The sequence below is a fragment of the Podarcis liolepis genome (genome assembly GCF_965112155.1).
Source record: "Podarcis liolepis genome assembly, chromosome: 1".
Taxonomy (NCBI): Eukaryota; Metazoa; Chordata; class Lepidosauria; order Squamata; family Lacertidae; genus Podarcis; species Podarcis liolepis.
This window is the reverse complement of record NC_139554.1, coordinates 50,960,182-50,980,340: the sequence shown is the minus strand read 5'-3', so window position 1 is coordinate 50,980,340 and position 20,159 is coordinate 50,960,182. Positions and strand designations below refer to the sequence as shown.

The 20,159-nt window shown below is 46.6% G+C and overlaps 1 protein-coding gene across 5 annotated transcripts; it reads left to right on the top strand.

Moving 5' to 3' along the window:
* The first annotated feature begins 1,410 nt into the window (after positions 1 to 1,410).
* On the top strand, positions 1,411 to 18,304 carry MDK (midkine). 5 transcript variants are annotated; one of them, XM_083466099.1, is made up of 5 exons: positions 1,411 to 1,641; positions 14,351 to 14,430; positions 14,618 to 14,779; positions 16,413 to 16,574; positions 17,226 to 18,304. In XM_083466099.1, exons 2-5 carry the CDS (start codon positions 14,352 to 14,354, stop codon positions 17,249 to 17,251), a joined length of 429 nt encoding a protein of 142 aa, XP_083322225.1. In that variant the 5' UTR covers positions 1,411 to 1,641; position 14,351; the 3' UTR covers positions 17,252 to 18,304. The 5 variants fall into 5 exon arrangements, with proteins under 5 accessions (XP_083322225.1, XP_083322222.1, XP_083322226.1 ...); XM_083466096.1 differs by having other exon boundaries at positions 1,453 to 1,641; positions 17,223 to 18,304; XM_083466100.1 differs by lacking the exon at positions 1,411 to 1,641 and adding an exon at positions 3,392 to 3,647.
* The last annotated feature ends 1,855 nt before the right edge of the window (positions 18,305 to 20,159 follow it).

The following is a 20,159-nucleotide window of genomic DNA, read 5'->3' as shown; positions in this document are numbered from 1 at the left end:
TCCCTAGCTTCGGGCTATGGGTTCATTTAGACTGGGCTTATTCCCAAGAGGTTTCCACCCACATCCATATGTCCTGCTTGCAACTGCTTGTGTTAATCTCATCCACACTTTGATAGCTAGAGATTAAGAGTCAATTGCATGTTTTAGATTGGGTCACATTCACAAGTGATGCGAAGAACACCACCATTTACAGTGGGATGTGACACTTAGGAATGTGATTATTAATATGCAACAGGAAGCAGAAGAAAAGTCATTTTAAAACTGGACATGCATTGTAACCAATGTCGGTTTTGCATTCAGCATATACATACTGGAAATTAAAAGTAATTTAAGCAGTGCTTCTGAAAATGGGCTGCTTTTTACACTCTCTGGAAAGAGCAGTCTAATGGGGGAACTGGTAGCTCATTTAGCACAGTCTCAAGAACTGACATGGTACATACTAGATCACTGAAGATTTCGGAAGTTGCTAAATCACCTCCCAATACAATCCTTGGAGGACTCTTATGAGTGAAAAACATGACACAAAGTAATGTGCAAAATGGCATTGTGAGTTTCTTCTAGGCTAAGACTAGGCTGGTAACTTACAGACATCAAGGTGCTAGGGCAACATTTTCACTAGACATACAATTAACACTTTTTAACTGTGCAATGCACCACTTTTGAACATGGGACAAAACGTGAAAAAGAGCAGTTTTAAAACAAGCCTGTTTAGATGACATTGGCTTTATTTTCAAAACTGAGGTGTGACAGGTGCCAAAACATCACCCTTTTGTACTGTTTTATTGTTGTTAGCTGCCCTGAGCCCAGAGGGCGGGATATAAATAAATTTTATTATTATTATTATTATTATTATTATTATTATTATTATTATTATTAGTGCCAAAGCCACTAAACACAATGCTTAATTTTAATGGTCACAATGCAATGTGCAAGCTCTCTAGAGTTGCACGAAACTTGTCCTCAAGCCAAATCTTTGGGTTTTAAACGACAGAAAAGGAATGAAAAGTGAGGGAGAAGATGTTTTTGAACGGAGGTGAAAAAAGGGCTTGGTGCAAACGGCCACATTCATGTTGCATGTATCGCATCTGTGGGATGAAACCCACATTGAGCCTGCACTGCAATGCCTGTGTCCGAGAGAAGGAAGAGGCCAAGAAGGCAGTTTCCAGACTCTGGCAAACGTTGCTCGGAGTCCCCATGGAAGAAGGCGAGGAGGAGGAAGACGCAGGGCGGGAATTGGGGTAGGACTAGCCTCTGGGGTCTCTCCAGCAACTTAGGCCCAGCTTGAGTTTGCCCTCTCTGAGCTGGCCCGCCTTTTGTCTCCAATTCCATGAGGGAAGGGGGAGGCGGGAGGAGGAGGAGCCTTGGAAGGAACTTTGGGCTCCCCAAACTACCTTTGGTGGTCAGCTGGGCGTGACGTCAGGGGGGGCCGCCGCCGCCGTGCCGCGCAAGGTTGTGCCCACATGTGACCAGCTTAAACTAGTTCTGAAGACACAAAGGGAAAGGCAAGGCGAGATAAGGAGCCAGATAGCGGGGCGGGCGGTGGAGCAGGGCCAGGCGAGCGGCACGGCAAGCAGGAGGAGCAGCCTTCGTCACGACAGAGCGACCCAGGCGCCGGCAACGAGACCCGCAGCATCCATCCAGGCAAGTCGCGCACCGGGCGCGCTCTTCTTGCGCGCCAAACTTCGCCGCCGCCGGCGGGAAAGGGGAGGCCGGCGCCCAAAGTGGCGCGCGGCGGAGGAAGGTGCGCTCCGCAGAGCCGTGCCCGAGGGCGGGGACGGGGACGGGGGACCCCGAGCGACTCGTGTACCTTTGTGAGGAAAGCCTCGCTGCGCTTGAGTTTGCTTTCCCCAGCTCCATAAAGCGCCCATGTTTGGAGTTCCCCGGGAACTTTTGCTCGAGCAGCCTCGAGCGAAGATCATCCCAGTCCAGTGTAAACGCTGCAACGCACGTTTGGTCACCGGCACGGCGGGCGGGCGGGAGGGTGACGAGGCTCCATCACAAATGAAAGGGGTCTTTCCCCACCCCACCCCCCGGCGCTCCCGGAGCCTCTCCAGCTTTAAAAGAAAGCGGCCGAGATGATGCTGAGGCGCGAAGTCACCTTTTCCGAGAGGGGGAAGCGGGAAAGAGGAGCGGCGGGATAGCCGTTCAGAGCTGATCCCTTTCGCCGCTTGTTTCCTGCCCGGCCAGATAACATTGATGGTGAAGGGACGCGCCGGATCGGTTGGTTGAAACTTTTTTGCCCCAGGATCTTTGGGAGTCCGGCAAGAGTCCGGATGCTGAGACGCCACGGGGAACCAACCTGTATCTTTCTAGTTCCCCCAGAAACTAGTTCCCCCACCGGTGTGCTGCAGGGTGAAGAGAAAGGGTGGGAAGACTTCTCTGGGTCTGGGTCTGCCGCTGTGTGCCAGATGCAAATCTTGAGTCCTGTGTTTCCGACTTTTAGTTACAAGGGAGTGTTGTTTTATTTGTGTTTTGAGCACTAGGTTCATTATACTAACTGGCATCACATATACAAGATCACACCCATGCTCTCCGTAGTAAGCAATCTGAAAAATCAGTCTGCATACATATAGTGTGTGCGCACATATGTTTGCGAGCATACATTGAAAGTGGTCGCAATGGAGCAACCAGGGCTTAAAGAGCGCTAAGTTACTTACGTGAGCTAGAGCCTGTACCCTTATTATCTTTAGTAAGCTTTCTTCTGCCCAGACATCTCTGTAGAAGTGCATGTAGCTCACTTTGCATTTGCCACCCTCTAATCCGGATTCTTTGGGCTAATATTGCTAGTGACTGGAGATGTGTGTTTGTGACTTCGTTATTCCTGATCCCTGTAAGGGTCTGCAAAAGATGCCCTTGAGATCCCACCCAGCTCCAAGGCAATTTTGGTTGCGGAATTTTTTTTTATTTTTTTGAGGGGAAACAGAAGAGTGGGGTCTCTGTTCAGTCAGTCCCCCAGTGGTATGCTTTATGATTATGCACGGAGGGAGAATTTCAATGGCTGCTGGTCCTTTCTCCTGCTGCAATTGAGACAGTGCTGTGCATTCCTCCTTTGGTTCTGTTGTTGCTGGAGTTGACCCTCGCTCAGCACGGAACTCCCCAAACCAGGCAGGAGCCAGGCATTTTGGAACACAAGAATGCATCTCATGCAAAATGTGAGCACCTCTATTGAAAAAGCCCCTCCACTTGGATCTGCTCCAGCTTGGAGAAGAATGAGAGAAGGTTGTTGTCGTCTGTCTGCCATTCCACCCCCCACACCACCCCATGGCTGGTTCCAGGAAGGAAGTGTCCCAGTGAAACTAGGACACCTCGTTTCACTCTGAACACACACACACACACACACACTCAAACTGTGTGTTTCTTTTTATGAGAGGGGAAGTGGGTGGTCAAGTCTTTAAAAACCCCTTTCACTAGCTGTTGCAGCCATGGTTCAGAACCCTTCGTAAAGGGGGCTTCCCTCAGAGCTCAGCGTGTTTCCTCTACCAAGCCTTGATCCATGTTTCTTTGAAGTGGGTCTTTATCCAGTCTTCTTATAGATAGATGTAACAGCAGAGATGCAAGGCTGCATCCTGCTCTTCTGATACTCCTGTTCTGGGATGGTCTCCACACACCCAAAGCCTGAAAACTCTTGGCAACAAGGAGGTACTGAGGTAATTCCTGTTTCTCTCTCTCCCCCCCACTCAATTACTCTTGAGGATCTTGGGCTATGGCCAGAATGCACAGAGCTGTGCACTTTTAAAAACCTTCTGAAACTACTTCTACAGTTGGAATTCAGGCCAGTTTGTCATATATTTACCAACTTTAGATTCAGTGTTCTGTTTGCAAGGTTGCTGTTTTTTCCTTCCCATGTTCTTGAAAATTTTTGAGTAGCTGTAGTAGGTGTTTAGGAGGGTGTTCAAGAACACATTTTAGGTCCTGTCTTTCATTTCAATCTGCAGTCCTAATGAGTTGGTGGGGTTGGGGGAAGTGGCCACTTTATTAAAGCCAAGAATCTTGGAATTCTGCAGAATTTGAAACTGGATTTTAAGCCATGATAGTGTTGAGACCTCTGACTGTGTCTCTAAATGCTCTCCTACCCTTGAGTTTCTTGATGATGATGATACCAATTTCTCTCTGCATCTCCACATGCCATTATGATTTGTTAAAATTTGATCTGTTTTGCATGGTGACGATAAACCAATACGGAAGACCTCAATCAGAAAAGCAACATTTCTTCCATTCTGTCAGGGTAGCATTCCTGTTATTTTGCTGGCCGAAAGGTCATGTTAAGAGTAGGGATGAGGGAGAGGTTTGCATCCAAAGCTGAACTTAACCAAGTTCATCCTTTCTGAAATAATACATAAACAGAAACACTTCCCTGAATTTTGCAGTGCAGTTCTCCAGCCAAGAAAGGTGTAAAGAAAATGCATGTACTGGGTAAACTAACACACGCGTAAAAATGCAAAATATTAGGGGAAGTTGCTTTGGGGAAAAATGTATTAGAGCAAAACAGCATACAAAAATGGATTTATTAGGAGAAATTCACACTAAAATACTGGTGAATTTCCATGAGAATTAAAAAAGAGGATAGAAAATTGCTACCGAAATGTAGTGAATTGAATTTGAGATTGGAAAAACGAGAAACAGGGAGAACCGAAATTGACAGATCCATCCATCCCTAGTCAGGAGCCCCTGTGTCTGCCTTTCAACCATTTACCAACCATTCCTGAGGCTAGTTATGCATAGCCCTCTATGGGTTCACTCCACCTTTTAGAGAATAAAGCCTCTTTATGTACCCTAGCCTCTTTAGCTAATCACCACTTTTCTTAATTTATTTTTACGTTTATACGCTACCTTTCCCCCAATGAGTTCAAGCTGGTGTATGTTGTTCTCCCTGTCCCCCATTTTATCCTCACAACCCTGCTATGAGGCAGGTTAGACTGGGTGGTCCCTGGTCACCCAAGTGAGCATCACTTTCCTTGGTTTCAGTACTTGAAATGTCATATACCCAAAAGACTGCACCACATATTTTTTATTTCACCGTGTGACCACCCTGTTTAAAGTTGTGGTGGTTTCATTGGGTGCCTCCCAGTGGGATTATTTTGTCTTGTTTTTTAAGTGTCAGGTGTGCTGATTCAGGGCATCCAAGGCTAGCAAGCCGCATGGGAATAGTGGGAATCCATCTTGCTGGATGGATGCTAGGTAGGGCAGCCCAGGTAAATGGAAACATTTGCAATGTTTGGTGCTTCTTCCTTGACAATGCAGTCTTGTCCTATTGACTTCAGTGGGGCTTGCTCCCAGGTAAGCTTTGTCCTCATTCCAGATGGATGCTTAGTCAGTGGGGAAGGAATCTCGGTGGGATGCAGGCTTATACAGAGATTTTGCTTGTGCCATGTATACCCCAGGAAACATTTGCATTGGTGAGGAAGAGGAGGGGGCCTGAGAATAGAAGGTGGTAGGAGAGGAGGCAGGGAAGGAAGGATCTGAAACCTGCCTGGACACAGCCTGAGGGAAAGGAGGTGGGAGGGAGTGGAAGAATCATGCATATTGTTGAAGCTGCATTTGGCTGTAGGAAATGGAAATCTGAGGGGACTGTTGAGGCCAACCTTTCCTGCATTTTTATAAGAAGGAACAAGGCAAGTCCAAAGATGCAGAAACACAAAGGACCCAAGAGGAAGAGCTCATGGTAAAACAGGTCGGAGAGGGCTGAGAGAAGAAGGCATATGGTAGCTCTCGAGAGAGCAGGAAGCAAACACCAGAAAGAAGGTGGGTGGTCAGGGCACCTTAGCAATTCAGAATGGCTGCAGCTGCCGTTAAATGCCCTATGTTTTAATTTAATGGATCTCTCTTATTTGAAGTTCTTTGTCCCTTCAGACAAACAAAAGAAATCATACGTCCCTTGTTTTGGAGCCCATGGTTTTCAAAGTGGCCAGTGTTTAAGTAATTTTGTTCTGGCAGCATTTCTGTATGCAGGGGAAGAAGTTAGATGTGAGTCCTGCATAGTGATGAAAGCGAGCTTCGTGACTCTCTCTCAAACCTCCATGTAGTCTGGCCTGGTTCTCTAAACTCACCGAGGAGTGTTGGTGAAATAGTTCAAAAGTTTTGTGAATCTGTTTATTCCCACCTAGTTTCGGAGTGAGTTAACACGATAAATCCAAACATTTTCTGAATGATGTACCACCGCTATCTTATTGTGTGCAAGCGGTGCCTCTCTTTTTCTTAAAATATTCCTGCCTTCCTCACGTTGTTAGATGATGAGCTAATAATGACGCTTGCCACATAAGCATGTAATCACGTTGACATCTGCAGTGCATCATGAAGAAAATCTGTTTCTTGCCATGGAGGGAACTTTGGGTCACATCCATACCATACATTTAAAGCACTATTGTACCACTTTAAGAGTCATGGCTCCCCCCCCCCCCCAATGTCAATTCTGCCTTTGAAATCCCAGTAATGTCCAGGAAAATCTGGATGTATGGCAGCCCTAGTTAAGGGTGCTGGGGACTATACCTTTGTGAGGGGTCTCCTTAACAGCCTTAATAAACTACCATTCCTATAATTTTTTGGGGGAAGACATGACTCTTAAAGTGGTACAAGAGTGTTTTCAATGTGTGGTGTGGGTGTGACCCTGATGTGAAGGAAATCTGGAGCCAAAGAAATAAGGGAAAACTGGAGTGTGGGTCACTTGCAATGTAGTGGATCATGTGCTAGTTTTGAGGGTTGAAAGCAACTATTGAAGTTCCTTCTGGGCTTAGCCTACCATATGGTGAGACATGCACATGCCTACTCAAAAGTAAGGCCTGTTGTATTCAATGGGGTGTATTCTCAGGAAAGGGTACAGGATTGCAGGTGGTTGTACCATAATGACAAATAAGCATTTTGCAGTTTATATAGGTTTTCATATAGATAGTTATGTGCCCTGTGGCTGGCTTGGCATAGTGAATGAGGAGAACTCTGTAGGGAGGTTTGAGAAAGAAGCTCTGTGGGATTCACTCGCCGCCCCCAGGGTCAGGTGTTGCATATGGTGGCTCTGCTAACACCTTTCTAATCCTTTGCTCCATTGTCCTTCCTTCAGCATTTATGCAGCAGCAGAACTAGTAATGATTAGAAATTAGTTTTGCATAATAAGCTGGTACTAAGAAGAGAGAAGCATGGATAATTATCCCCCAAAGTGGGAACAGCCCATCCTGAGAGATTCTGTATGTAAGACAGGTGAGCAGTGCTTACGTTCTGGAACAAGTGCAGATGCCTTTGAGGACAAAGAAAGCAAACCAGAACAGCTGGATGGATGGGGACTTGACAGTTTTTCCTGTTTTGACAAGAGATTTGGATGGTTCCTGTAAAAAGCATCCAGCAATGTGTTCTGTGACTGAGCAGAGGGCTGTGTATTCTTCCCATCCTTTATGGAGATCCCTGCAGAGGCGATATACAAGTTGCTTGACTGCAGTAAGCACTAAAACTCAGAGGCAGGGGAGAGCTGCTGATTACCATCCCACTTATTTGAGGAGACAGGGCACCTGGAGAAAACAGAGAGGTAGATTGGCTCTAATAGGGGTGTGAATAGCAAGACACTGCTGTTTGACACTTTGAGCCCAGTTCTGTGTTTGCTTAGAAGTAAGTCCCACTGATTGAAGGGGACTTACTTCCAAGTAAATAGGTGAGCTTGAAGCGGCATTGCCACTGTGAAGGAGCTCAGTTCATGCCGGATGACTCATCTGGTGGAGAGGAGGCAGTGCAGCATCTAAATCTCCAAGTGCCGACAACCGGGTTAGAAGTGACACCTGGAACAGATCTTGCTTGGCAGAGAAGGGAGGCCAGGGAAAGTGAAAGGGCCCCTCGTTATTGTGTTTGGCACCTGCGACCCCATTCCAGCATCACCCAGAGGTTTTCCATGGACTTGGTCCAGGGTTAGACAAATCCTTGGCAATCCTGACTGTTGCCAAAGTATGTCTAAATTTTCAGCTGCAGCTCAGCATGTGCAGCCTGTGAGGAGAAAGCGTTAGCAGAAATGAGGTATGCTCTAAGACCTGGATACAGGACAAGTTAAATGCGACAGGCATATAATGAAATGTCGAGGATCCAGGGAGAGCAAAAATATCAGGGGTTCTGCAGGGGAGGGGGAACTGCCCCAAATATTAGTTTCATCTTAACAATAAATTTCTCACTTGGGATTGTTTAAACTGTGTCTCTCCCTGCCCCCCATGCAATAGAATATCTGATAGTCGGTGTACTCCCTTCTTTTAATTTCTGTCTTGTTCTGTATCACTGTTCGACTTGTAAAGCTTTGTCCCACAAGGGAATAGAGTACATTCTTGAAATGATCAGCAAGAGGGATGAAGGAGAGAAGGAGTATTGAAATAAATGTTTCAATTTTGGGAGAGGAAGCTTAGTAAACGCACAGAAAAACAAAACTGAAAAGGAGGAATAAGCCGATTTATTCTTCTGGTTTTTGCTTTCTCTTCACTTCAGATGAATTCACAGTAGCCACCGGCCCATCTCTTACCTTAAACTCATTTGAAAGGTAAAGGACCTAATGCTTGCACTCTGCTGAGGGGCAGCAAGACAACTGTTCCCACAATTACCAGCAAACAGGACAGTGATAGTGATGTGGGATGCAGAACTAAGTGCAGCCTCCCAAAATTAGCCTTCAGCAGAGTCCTGAAGTCCTGACTTCTAAGAACGCTATTGAATTACACAGGTCACTTGCATGGCTGGTTTGCTGTTTGTTTGTTTACTGTGCAAACTAGTGTCTTCCCCTCTCTCCTTGCCCACTGTACACCTGTCCTATCAGAGTCTGCATTCGAGGACTTGCATATAACTATTCTGTTTACTTTTTAAAAAATGGACTCTGCAACAAGGTGAGCAAATTCCCATGCTTCTAGCCCTAGTTATGGCTACTCTTAGTTCTACTGGACCACATCACTTCCACAGCCAAACGTGCTCAGGTTCAGGTGGGTTTGTCTTGCCACATATTTCTCCCCCATCTAGCATACATGCTAAATGTGTTCCTTGCGTTTGCTCTTAATTTAATTGTTGCATTTTAACGGAGGAAGGTGTATCCTCCCACTGCACGTTTGGGAGATTGGCCATGTTCCTGACAGCAGTCACTGCAGAGAAGGCAGATTGCTGAAGCTGGAGAGAACAGCAGACTGCAGGCTGATGCCAAGAAGGGAAGGGCAGAGGATCCATGCCACAGGACAGAATAAGTGCATGGAGCATATTTAAACAAGAACAACAGTTTTCTGCTGGATTTTGAAGTGGTCAAAGGAGGAAACTGAGGATGATAATTATCTGTGTTTCTTTTTTCTTTTTGCATGAAGAAAAGGACAATTAGAGCTCCAGGAGACCAAGATGGTAGAACTACAATAGGCCAGTCCAGAGGAGATGAGGCTCTTACTGTGGAATTTGTAGCACACAAGAGCCAGGCAGCATTAGAAAGAGGAATAAAGGCAAAATGAAGAACAAAATGGATATTGTAGTGATGCTTTTGCACTTAACCAAATAGGCCAGGTTCAGACATTTGTCCCAGGGTTCATATACCATAGTTTACTAGCAGCCCTGTACCCTCATGTTGATTGGGAATGCTAAGAAGAAGAAAATAGTGCAATTTTGTAATGAATAATTTTAAAAATGCACATTTTTGAAAGGTTCGGTTCTCCATCTTGATTCAAAATGGAATCCAGTTTTATGCAAGAAAGACTTGCCCCTCAGTCTCAGGAACCATCACATAAAATTTGGTTAAGAGATGTTAAGAAATGTCCAAAGGCACAGCAAACAGAAAAAGTAACATTCCAAAAAATATAGTAGAAGATGAAGCCATGAACAAGTACTGTGGTCATGTACTCCTCCCTTGCCCCTCCTTTATACTCTGATTTCAGTGTGGAGATCTTGCTTGCATTTAAGTCAGAGTTCTCCATAACATCCAAACAGATTAGGATAAGCCAGGATCTGATCCGATTTAAAATGCCAGCTCAAGACAGAAGTGCACTGAGTAAACCTACATTAATGTGTATTGCCGTTGCTTCCATATTTAGGCTATAGTTTCCCTACCTTCTTGCAACTAGTTTCAGTCATTACAGATATCATCAGCTGCAGGGAAAGAAACAAGGAATCCCACAGAGATCTTGTGAGCTGAGTTGGCCTTCAGGCCATGCCTGGTTGCTGTGCAGCACTTTCCCACAGTGAAATTTATTCAGATAATATTAATAACAAGAAGAAGAAGTTGAAGATGATCTCCTGGGGGAATAATCCATGTTCACTGTTTGGTTGGGAGGGACATTCAGCCTGGATTGATTTGTTACCTTTGTGGTCTGTTTGCTGCTCTGTGCAGCCAGGTCTCATGCCATGCCAGCAGCTTCTGAAGCAGGAAGACGCATCAAGGATTGGCAGAACATGGGGTTACTTCTGACATCACTGCCAGCACTTCTTGGAGGCCACAGGGCTATCATAGAAAGTTAAACAACATCTGCCCAGCGCACATTGTGTGGCGGTTAAGGGTGTTCGATTCAGATTGAAGAACCCAGGCTCTGATCCCCACAAAGCCAAAGCCAAAATATAAATGTAACAAATAAATTAAATTCCTGCTTGGTTCAAAACTTACCATAACTTGACCAAGTGGAAGCAGCAACCAGATTGCAAACCCTAATGTGAGAATTGGTCCAGAAAGAAAGTGTTCCCCTCCCCGCAAAATGAACACAATATATTCATCTAGGGTATTATTCATGTTAGACTCTTGCTATTACTCTTTCCTAAATGACTTAAGCTTTACAGTAGATGGTCATAGAGATTGTTTAGGTTTCTACTTGCTAGGTATCTGTTCTTGAGCCTAGAAGAAACCATTCTTTGCCTCCTTAACTCCCACTGGAAGGGGGACAAATGGCTCAGACCGCCATGACCCACATCTGGCAAATCTTGTTGTCAGATATTCCAGTCATGGAAGAGCTTGGATCTGGACCACTCTTGGTGCTGAGCTCTTGGGCTCCTGGAGTAAGAGAGGCTTGGGCTCTGCCTTGACAGGCCCTTGTCTCCCCTGAGGGGAGTTCCCCTGCTGAAGGGGGCAGGGGAAGTGGCCTTCGTCCCTTAGGCGTTGCCTTCAGCTCCCCAGCCTGTGTAATTCTCTGTGACAGTTCAATTCAGAATGAATCCGGCCGCTTCACAGCAACAGACATACAAAAGGTGAGCCCAGTGGAGCCTGAATAATGAAGAGAGCTGCTCTCTGCAGTGGGCTGCCTGGGGGACACTGTGGGGGAAGGGGCAAAAATGCTGACCTAGTGTTTCTTTTCCCTCGGTCCTCCGGGCTATTTCTTTCCCCTACACTGAGCACGGCATGTTTCATCCCAGTCTGTGATGCAATCGGTTCCTCTGAACTGCTCTGGCAGTGGGGGCAGAGGCAAAGGACTGTGTCTGATACACTTCCAAGTTGCCTCGTCCAAAGCACCATTTATAACCTGTTTTTCTCCTTCCCCCACGTTTTTCCTCTTCACGGACATATTGGAAGTAGGATTAAATATCCCACAAGTGCAGATAATGGAAGACATGTGCTAGTTAGATCCCCCAGCACAACAAAGATACCGTGAAGTTGTTGCATGTCTGCAAAGTCAATGCAAAACCACCGCACTGCAAAAGCCCCAGACCCATCATCTGCCAGAAGCCTTAACTAAACAGCTAAGCTAAGTTTCCAGTCCTCATGCCCAGGTCCCTGGGGCCTTAGCTTCAGCCTAGAGTGCTACCACTCACCTTTAGTATATAGAACTATGTAAATTCCGCTGCAGCACCATGCAACTTTGAAATCATGTATCAGTCATGGTATTGAGAATCACCTTTTATTTTTATGTATCTTTTTAAAAATTTCTAAGCTTTAGGCTCTGTAGACTGTTAACAACCCGGAAGCCAGGAAATGGCTGATCAGGATTTTCATTGGTTCAAGGATAGATCTTTGGTACCGTGCGTAGTCTGCTTCGTGCCTATGGGAATTAGAATAAAACATGCAAAACAAGCATAAACATGTGCATCATGTATGCAAATTGCAGAATTCAGAGGTGTAAGGGGGGATAATTTTGGTGCTTTGCATGTGGCTCAATCTTCTCTGTTCCAAGTTAATTTATGAGTTTTGTGATTCAAATACTGTGGGGGAGAGTAGGAGGATCTATATTTTAAACCCAGATGGAAGTTGTGCCATCCACTTATTCTTTGGGGGCCCCTGCAACCATTTCAGGACTTGCAGAACTGCAGCTGAAATCAGCTGTGGTTGTTGGCAGTGCAGTACCTCAGCATTCCAGTACTTGATAAATTAAGGCCAAAATTACCAAAATCCAGTGGCAAACAAAAGAGCTCCCCCTCCGTGGTATAGACATACTCACAGTTTGTCATCCTGGTGCCACTGAGAAGCGCTGCACATACAGAAAATGATGCTCTTGCAGATTCTGTAGAACTAAGCAGTCCCTTTGCTTTCTGGTACATCCCTACTTTTCTCCATCACCACTCTTAGTGTGGGAGCACCAGGTGAATGAGTATGCTGAATCTACCTTTATTTATTATTTCATTACTGCTGGACTCTTCCAGGTGAGTAAGATTTGCATTTGTGCCCTGTTACCTGTTCCCAGGTATTGGAAAAATAAAACAACCTGAGTTACATGTCTTTCCTCCAGTGTTCTCGTGAGACTCTTTGTTGAAACAAAATAGTGCTGCTGTTGTTTTAAGAAGAGAATCGGAAGGCTGGCCACTAGTTCACTCTAGCTAGGCCATAGATGAATGGTGCTTCACCAAACTGCCTGCTGAATACTCCGCCACTCTCAACATCTGCCCTGGAGGCAGTTCAGATCTCTTGGTGTACTGCACTGAGTCTGTGGGCAGAAACACATCCTAGCTTACATGCTGCAATGCTACAGTGCACACACTCCCCTGCTTCTTCTCTACACCTGCAGTTCCCCTTCTTTATGGTGCGCACATACACACACACACGGGCACACTCTTGCTTGCGCTCTCTCGCTGAGCCTTGTTTCCATAGATAGACCTTTTGTGGGGATATGGTAATAGGCTGACATTAAGAGAGCCAGCAGGGGGAGCAGCCTGCCTTCTAAAGCTCCACATGAGATCTAATTGTGTTGGGCTTTTATTTTTAATCTTCTGTTTTAGTTCTCAAAAACTCTTGCCTGTTGGGGGCTTCTTTTCCCACCCTGGATTCTTTTTGAGCTGGATAAAGATTCCATGGCAGCTGAGATCCCCCCCGACCTCGGGGAGCTTTGGCATTGGCGAGGCAGCCCGCTGAGCACCAGATAAAAGAGGCAGTGGGAAATGAGGGGAAATGTGGGAGCATTTGAGGGGAGTGGGGAGCAGGGCCTCACTATTGCCAGCCCGCAGAAGCCTTCTGGCTTCCGAAAGGCAGCAGCAGCAGCAGCAGCATAAATCCCTTTGGCAGGTTTGCTTTTTCCCAGTTTCCACTTCGTTGCTCTAGATTTGCAGTCTAGGAAAGGGGGGTGTCAGAGACCAGGGTGGGGTAGAAAGTTTGCAGTGCTCCTCGGATTATTTATTTGCTTATTAAAAGGGGGGAAAGGCCCCGAGTCTTGTTCAGTTTCTACCATAGGCCTACAGGATTCAATAGGTACAGGAGAATAACGTCATTTTGTTTTACCTTGTGGGCCAAAGGCTCATTGTGAGGGGAAGTGCCCATTGACTCGCACCACTGTGGGAATGGCGTGTTTGTGTCTCAGTAAGTGCAGGCCTTGTGCGGGCTTGCCAAGTGGCACAACACACCAAAAAAGGGAAGCACAACAGAGCAAGAAAAGACAGACATCCCAGCAATGGCAGGGAAGAAATGCTCTCAAAGGCATTGTGTTAATCCCAGTGGGTCGTCTCCAGTGCTAGTCCTGCTCAGAGTGGTCCATTGAAATTAATGGACCTCTTAGTTAACCAGGTCTATTAATTTCAGTGGGTCTACTCTCTGTGTGTTTCAGGCAAATAGCTCTTTGTCAGATCACTGTTTGTATCTCCTTGCTCCAAACTGAGTCACTCTTGCAGAAGTCACTGGGGTTGCCAGTCTATTAGCACAAGTTATTAAAGAAAGTACCATTGATAACAGCCCTCAGAAAGAGAGCTGTTTGCTCAAAATATGTTGCAAATCATACAGCCAGTACTAATAACTGATTCCCAAACCTTCTGGGTTTCAGTTTCCATACTCTTAATGTTGCTCTTGCAGAAGTCAGCAGGGAGAAGGTGGATGGGGATAAAACTAGAATTGCCTTTCTTTTCCTGTCATTGGCTCTGGCGCCACCTACTGTTGGCCTCCCTGCCTTTCGCCCTAGCAGTTCCATTGAGCACCAGCCATCACTGCAGGGCTTTGATGCATGAGTTGACTCCTTATCCTTTCCTTCTACAGAATGCAGGTCCGTGGACTCTATTTGCTTTTGGTTCTGATTCTTCTGGCTGCATCTTCTGAGGCTGGCAAGAATAAGAAAGGTGAGCTGACTAGGAGAGTTCTGGCTAGCAAGTGGGATGAGGCCCTGTCTGCAGCTTGATGTTCTGAGGGCTTGCTTGCAGGGCGTGGGCAGGGGCTGCATTTAATGCCTTACAGTGGCCTGGGGGAAAAGGAGAAGCTGTTTGTTGTGTGTTATAATGATTGCTGGCTCCCCTATGACCAATGCAGAAAAGGTGAAGAAAAATGGCTCGGATTGCGAGGAATGGCGCTGGGGCCCCTGCGTTCCCAACAGCAAAGACTGTGGTGTTGGCTTCCGCGAGGGAACTTGTAACGAAGAGACCAAGAAACTCAAGTGCAAGATCCCCTGCAACTGGAAGAAGGAATTTGGAGGTGAGTGTGTGTCTTGCTCTGAGAGAGAGAAGGGTGAGACTTAGGGAATGACACACCAGTCTTAAATGGGACCTTGGGAAGCCAGCCAGCCCACCGGCTTAACAAGTTCTGGAGAAATTGTGGTTCTTTGCCTGGAACGATTGCAGGCAGTTAGCGAGGAGTGTGCATGCAGTCTTGGGGGTCATGTGCACACCGTATGCCAACTTACTGCCGACGTTAATGCAGTGTCGGTTTTTGCTGTTTACAGTGAGTTTGCAATTGATAATGTGCTCGTTCTGCATCCAGCACTTCTGCATTAGAAGCACATCCTGTGGCTTCTGGAGGCAACTGGGCTTTCCGCAGAGATACTTGACTGTGGTTTCTGGCAGCTGTCATTCATTTGAAGCAGACTTCCCCAACCTGATGCGCTCCAGATGTTGTTAGACTTCAACTCCCTTCATCCCTGACCATTGACTGCGCTGGCTAGGGCTGATGAGAGTTGAAGTCCACAACATCTGGAGGCAGACGGTTGGGGAAGACTGTCCTTCTGCTTAGGAACATAGATGTGGTTGCCTTATACCAAGCTGGACTATCAGTCCTTCAAGCTCAGTTTTGCCTAGATGGCTCATCCAGCCTGCAAGTGCCAGGGATTGAACCTGGAATCTTCTGGGTGCAGAGCACACACTCTACCTTTCTACCTTACTCCTTATCTGAGAGAGAATATGGTGGTATGATGGCCAGAGAGATTCTGGTAGGGGGTCTTGGATCCAAAGGGAAACAAGATGGTGATGGCAGTATGCGGCAGAGTCCCTTTTATCTGGGTCCCACTGAAAAGGTTGCCATCACCAAGAGATAACGTACAGCTTCCATGTCACTTGCCTTCTGTCGAGATACCAGATTATCTGTCCATACTCAGTCCAATACTCTGAGTGACTCCTGATATGCCAGCATTTTCCAACAACTCTCAGGGCAGTGGGATCAAGGAGGATCCAGGAATACAGAGGATAGTAGATTCCAGAAAATAACTTGGATCTGAGCAGACAATTAAGTGGCTTGAATGCCGAGTGGAAGCTTTCTACACTTTTAAGCCACACCTCACACATTCCCTTTGTCTTGCTATTCCCACTTCCTTTTTACTTCCATGCTCCTGTGTCTGCTTCTTCTCTATTTAGGTTAGTGAGGAATTAGGTTGTGGCTGGCTGGAGGAGAGGTTTGGCAGTCAGTGCTAGCTTTGCAGCTTCCTGTTTCCCTCCACTGTGGATTCCTCCCCTTTGTTTGCTTGCTATTTACAGCAGATAGGAAAATATACAAGAGGTATGGTCATGCTGCATTGGTGTTTATCCACGTACCAGGCCCTTGAAAATTACCTGTTTGTTTGGTGTTGTATTTTAAAAGAGTCAGGCCTACAAACCACAAAGTTCCTAGTTCCATGACAATGTTGTGCAGCAGTCACTGCCAGTCCATTTACCCTGATCCAGCTAACATTTCGTCCCAGTAACATTTAGATCTGCTACTTGTTGAGCCGCATGGACATGATTCTTAGCAATTTGGTAGATAGCCATGGTGAACACTCTTTAGGATCTTAGGTGTCTCACGGGCAGGACCATTGTTTGTTTGCTATAACAGATCTAATGGCTCTTAACTTCTCTCCTAGCTGATTGCAAGTATAAGTTTGAGAGCTGGGGTGGTTGTGACTCGGCAACAGGTCTGAAGTCCCGTTCGGGCACTCTGAAGAAGGCCCTCTACAATGCCGAGTGCCAGGAAACTATACAAGTGACAAAGCCCTGCTCTCCTAAGGCCAAGTCAAAATCCAAAGGTGAGTCCCAGCTCTTAGGCTCCCTTTTTCTGCCTTAGATAATTTGCCACGCATTACTCTTGATGATCCAAGAAGGATATAACTCCTGCGTTAGGGGTGGCAAATTAGGAAACATGAAGTTTTCTATGCAATTGCCATATTGCTCTAAAACACACTGGCAACACAGTATTGCTTGGAGAACTACAGCTGACTCATGAGCTGAGTGTTTGTCTCACTGGTGTCTTTATACGTGCTGACCTTTTACAAGAAAACACCCGTGATAGTTCACAAGCACCCCGGTAATGACAAGATTGCAATTATATGGTGCTTCAGGTGCTGAGAGGAATCTAAAGCCCACAGTGTCTGCCCCCCAGGGGTGCATTTGTGTGAATGGGGAGAAGCTAGAGGCTGGAGTGAGGTGCCAATAAATGGTAGAATCTTCCCACCTGCAAGGCAAGTGCAAGTGTCCAGACAGGAGGAACCCAAAAAGCGACAAGACTGGATGTGCTCCAGATGCACAGCCTGTATGCTAATGCAAGTCCAGGAGACTAGTGGTCAACTGGCATGTTAAGAGTGCTAGTAAATGCCAGACCAGCACAGAAATAAATGAGAATGTGTGGGGCCCCTGTATGTGGTGTGTTGCACTAATGATCTTCCATTTGTTTCAAGCAGCCAGAAAAGGAAAGGGGAAGGACTAGAACGATGGATGCAGCCCCACTGTCTTCAGGGCATGGTGCCTGAACCCTCTTGGACACACACCACTTGGAGCTCCAGCGTGGTCCCTCCCAGCTTGGCAGCCCTTTTGCCACATCCCACCCCTCTTCTGCCTCCACAACCTTGCCCTTCACTGACACACCGTTTCTAATCACTAGTTTCCTAGGGAGCAAGCCCACCCTGTCGTGAAGAAAGCGCCCTTTTGCCTTCCCTGTAACATCTCCTTTCTACCATGCTTCCCCTCCTCCCGATCTGTGCATCTCGGTGCTCTTTGCTCTGGTTTGTTTCCCCGGAATTCCGCACGATGCGTTTTGAGATGGGGCTGGGCTCTGATAAGTTGTGGATAGAGTTCTTCACCTTTGGGCTCCTTGGCTGAAGCCATATGGCCCTTTGGCGCATCTCTCTCTCTCTCTCTTGCAAGCTTGGCAGCGAGGCCTGTGGTTTCCTCGTCCCCCATGCAACTTCCCATAGGCAAAACTCCAAATTAAGCTAGCCAAGGAAACTGATTTGGAGTGTGTAATGGAGGGGAGGGGAAAGGGGGGAGTTAATGAGAAGGGGGGAGCCCCATGCCTGCCTTACATTCCTCATAAGGTGACTGTGTGCAGTAGGACTTACTTTGGTGTCGCTTTGAGCCCCTCAAGACTTACAAGGGGCTAAATCAGTGCCTGCTGCCCAGGGTGCTGTGTGTGAATGTCTGTTTCTGCCTCCCCGCTCCAGTATATATAAATATATATATCCAGTACAGGCTTGTTCATAAGCAGACCATCTGGAAGGTGTGTGTTTTCCATGAGCTGTGTTTGACCTTTTGTCAACAAACCACCTTTTGCCTTTCCTTCGCCACCCAAGAATCTCCCTAGAGTTATGAGCATTGTCTTATCTTTTTCAGCCACAATGTCCTCATTCCTTCTGTCCCTTCTTGTCTCTATATTTGCTGGGACACTGTGGCCTTGTCCTCCTTTTACTGGTGCTGGGTAAGCCCTCTTTGCTTTTTACAATGCCCCCTCTTTTCCAATAAAAGTCTTTTTACAAAAAAAAAAGGAAAGTCCTCTTTTTTGCGGGCGGTGGGGTGGGTTAATGCCGTATTTCTGTGTCAAAGAGCTGCAAGCCCATGTGGTAGAGAAGTGCTGGCTGTGTAGGAGGATCGCAGCTAGCTAGGCCGCGCTGGGCCTAGTGCCACCGTGGGAAGGAGCACAACAACACTGTGAGCTGTCACTGGAGGAAGGCCGCGACTTTGAGCTTGACAACGCTCAGTAGGCCAGGAAAAATCTGACAGACATTGACTGCAGGGCTGGGGTAAGGAGCTTGCTGTCCATTCAGATTTCCCTGCTGTTGTGTTTTTTTTAGGCCGATGGAGTGAAACAAACTTGACGTCAGGGATATTTAAAACAACCGCTTTGGGCAAGGTGAGAATAAATACAGGGTTTCTCTGCCAAGGAGAGCTTGAGTGATACGGCGTTGAGTGATACGTATACCTGTCAGCTTTCCAGAGCCAAATGGTCTGTCACAGGAAAAGTCTCTGTTGAGTTTCCTGCCTCTCGGCTGGTAAAGAAGGGCTTGGACTAAGACCGAGGACAGTTAAACAAAGCAGGATGAGGCAACAGGGCCTTTCCTCTTAGACTGGATTGTAGGTGTTCTGGAGACTGAATTTCCCCTGCAGTAGGAGGGGGGAACCTCTGGTCCACTGGATCCCCTACTGTCATTTCCTCCAAGGGCCTACACCCTCCTTCGCCCTTCTGCCCTATTGCATCCCCATTTTCTTCACTGCTTGGCTTTTTTCCCCAATAGGCTGAGCAGCACTGGGCTGAGGATGGGGGATCTCACACAAAGCAAAGTTTCAATCAGGGCAACCTTCTCCCCACCCACCTTCACATTTGGCTGACTGGTGAGAAACCGTCCGAGCAGTGGGGTGGGGCTTCAGAGCATCTTGCCGTCAAACTGCCCATGAGAGATTTGTGTGAATACGGTGTGGAAATGGCTTTAACCCTGTCCACTGCTGGCAGAACTTTGTTCCTTAATTGCCCAAGCTCTTACATGATTTTTATCTAGTCCAGCAATTAAGAAGGGGGTGAATTCCACACTGCGCTTGTCGGATTGTTCTGTCAGCGCAAGCATTTTGGCTTGCTAAATGAAACAGTCCCTCCTTTCCTCCTGCTGCATGCTGTTCCCATCCTCCCCCAAGCCAATTTCAGGGTATGGGGCAGCTAGGAGATTTGGGGGGGGGAGCCTTGTTGTGTGCAAACCATAGCCCTTAGACAGGGCTTCCACTGACAGGACTCATTCATTCCATCCCTCAGTGTTTATTCTTAACTGGGCTTCTTATAGAAGACAATGCAGTCTTGCCTGCACCAACTTAAGAATACCTTGTGGGTAACAAGGGAAGGCAGCATTCCTAAACTGGAGGAGAGTGGATTCCTTCAGGCTTTGATTGTACCTCAAATATCTGAGAGGGAATGTGTGAGCAAGCAGACTAATGGTATTTTATTTGTCAGCTAGTAAGTAACTTGTGCACATATTTGCATGGCTGTCACAATGGGCCCTAAATCCCACAGCAGAAACTAACCTTGCATCTTAAACCAAGTCAAGTGTTACTGGGTGATTTCTCATCCCATCTGTCCTGGGCGAGGAAAGCAAAGAACCTCAATTTGCTGTTGAGTAAATGGGCACCAAACAAGTCATCAACCCAATATTTTACCAGTGTGGAGAAATGTCTTCAGTGTCTTTCATGGATGATCACTAGTCCCAAAGTTCATTTTAGGAAATAACAGTTTACATTTTATTTCAGAGAGCTGGTGATTCATTATGAAATGATTCATGTGCAGAAGCACTTAACATATATATTTTATTTTTAACAAGCAGCAAACAACAGCAAGATTTTCCTTTCATATAGAATTC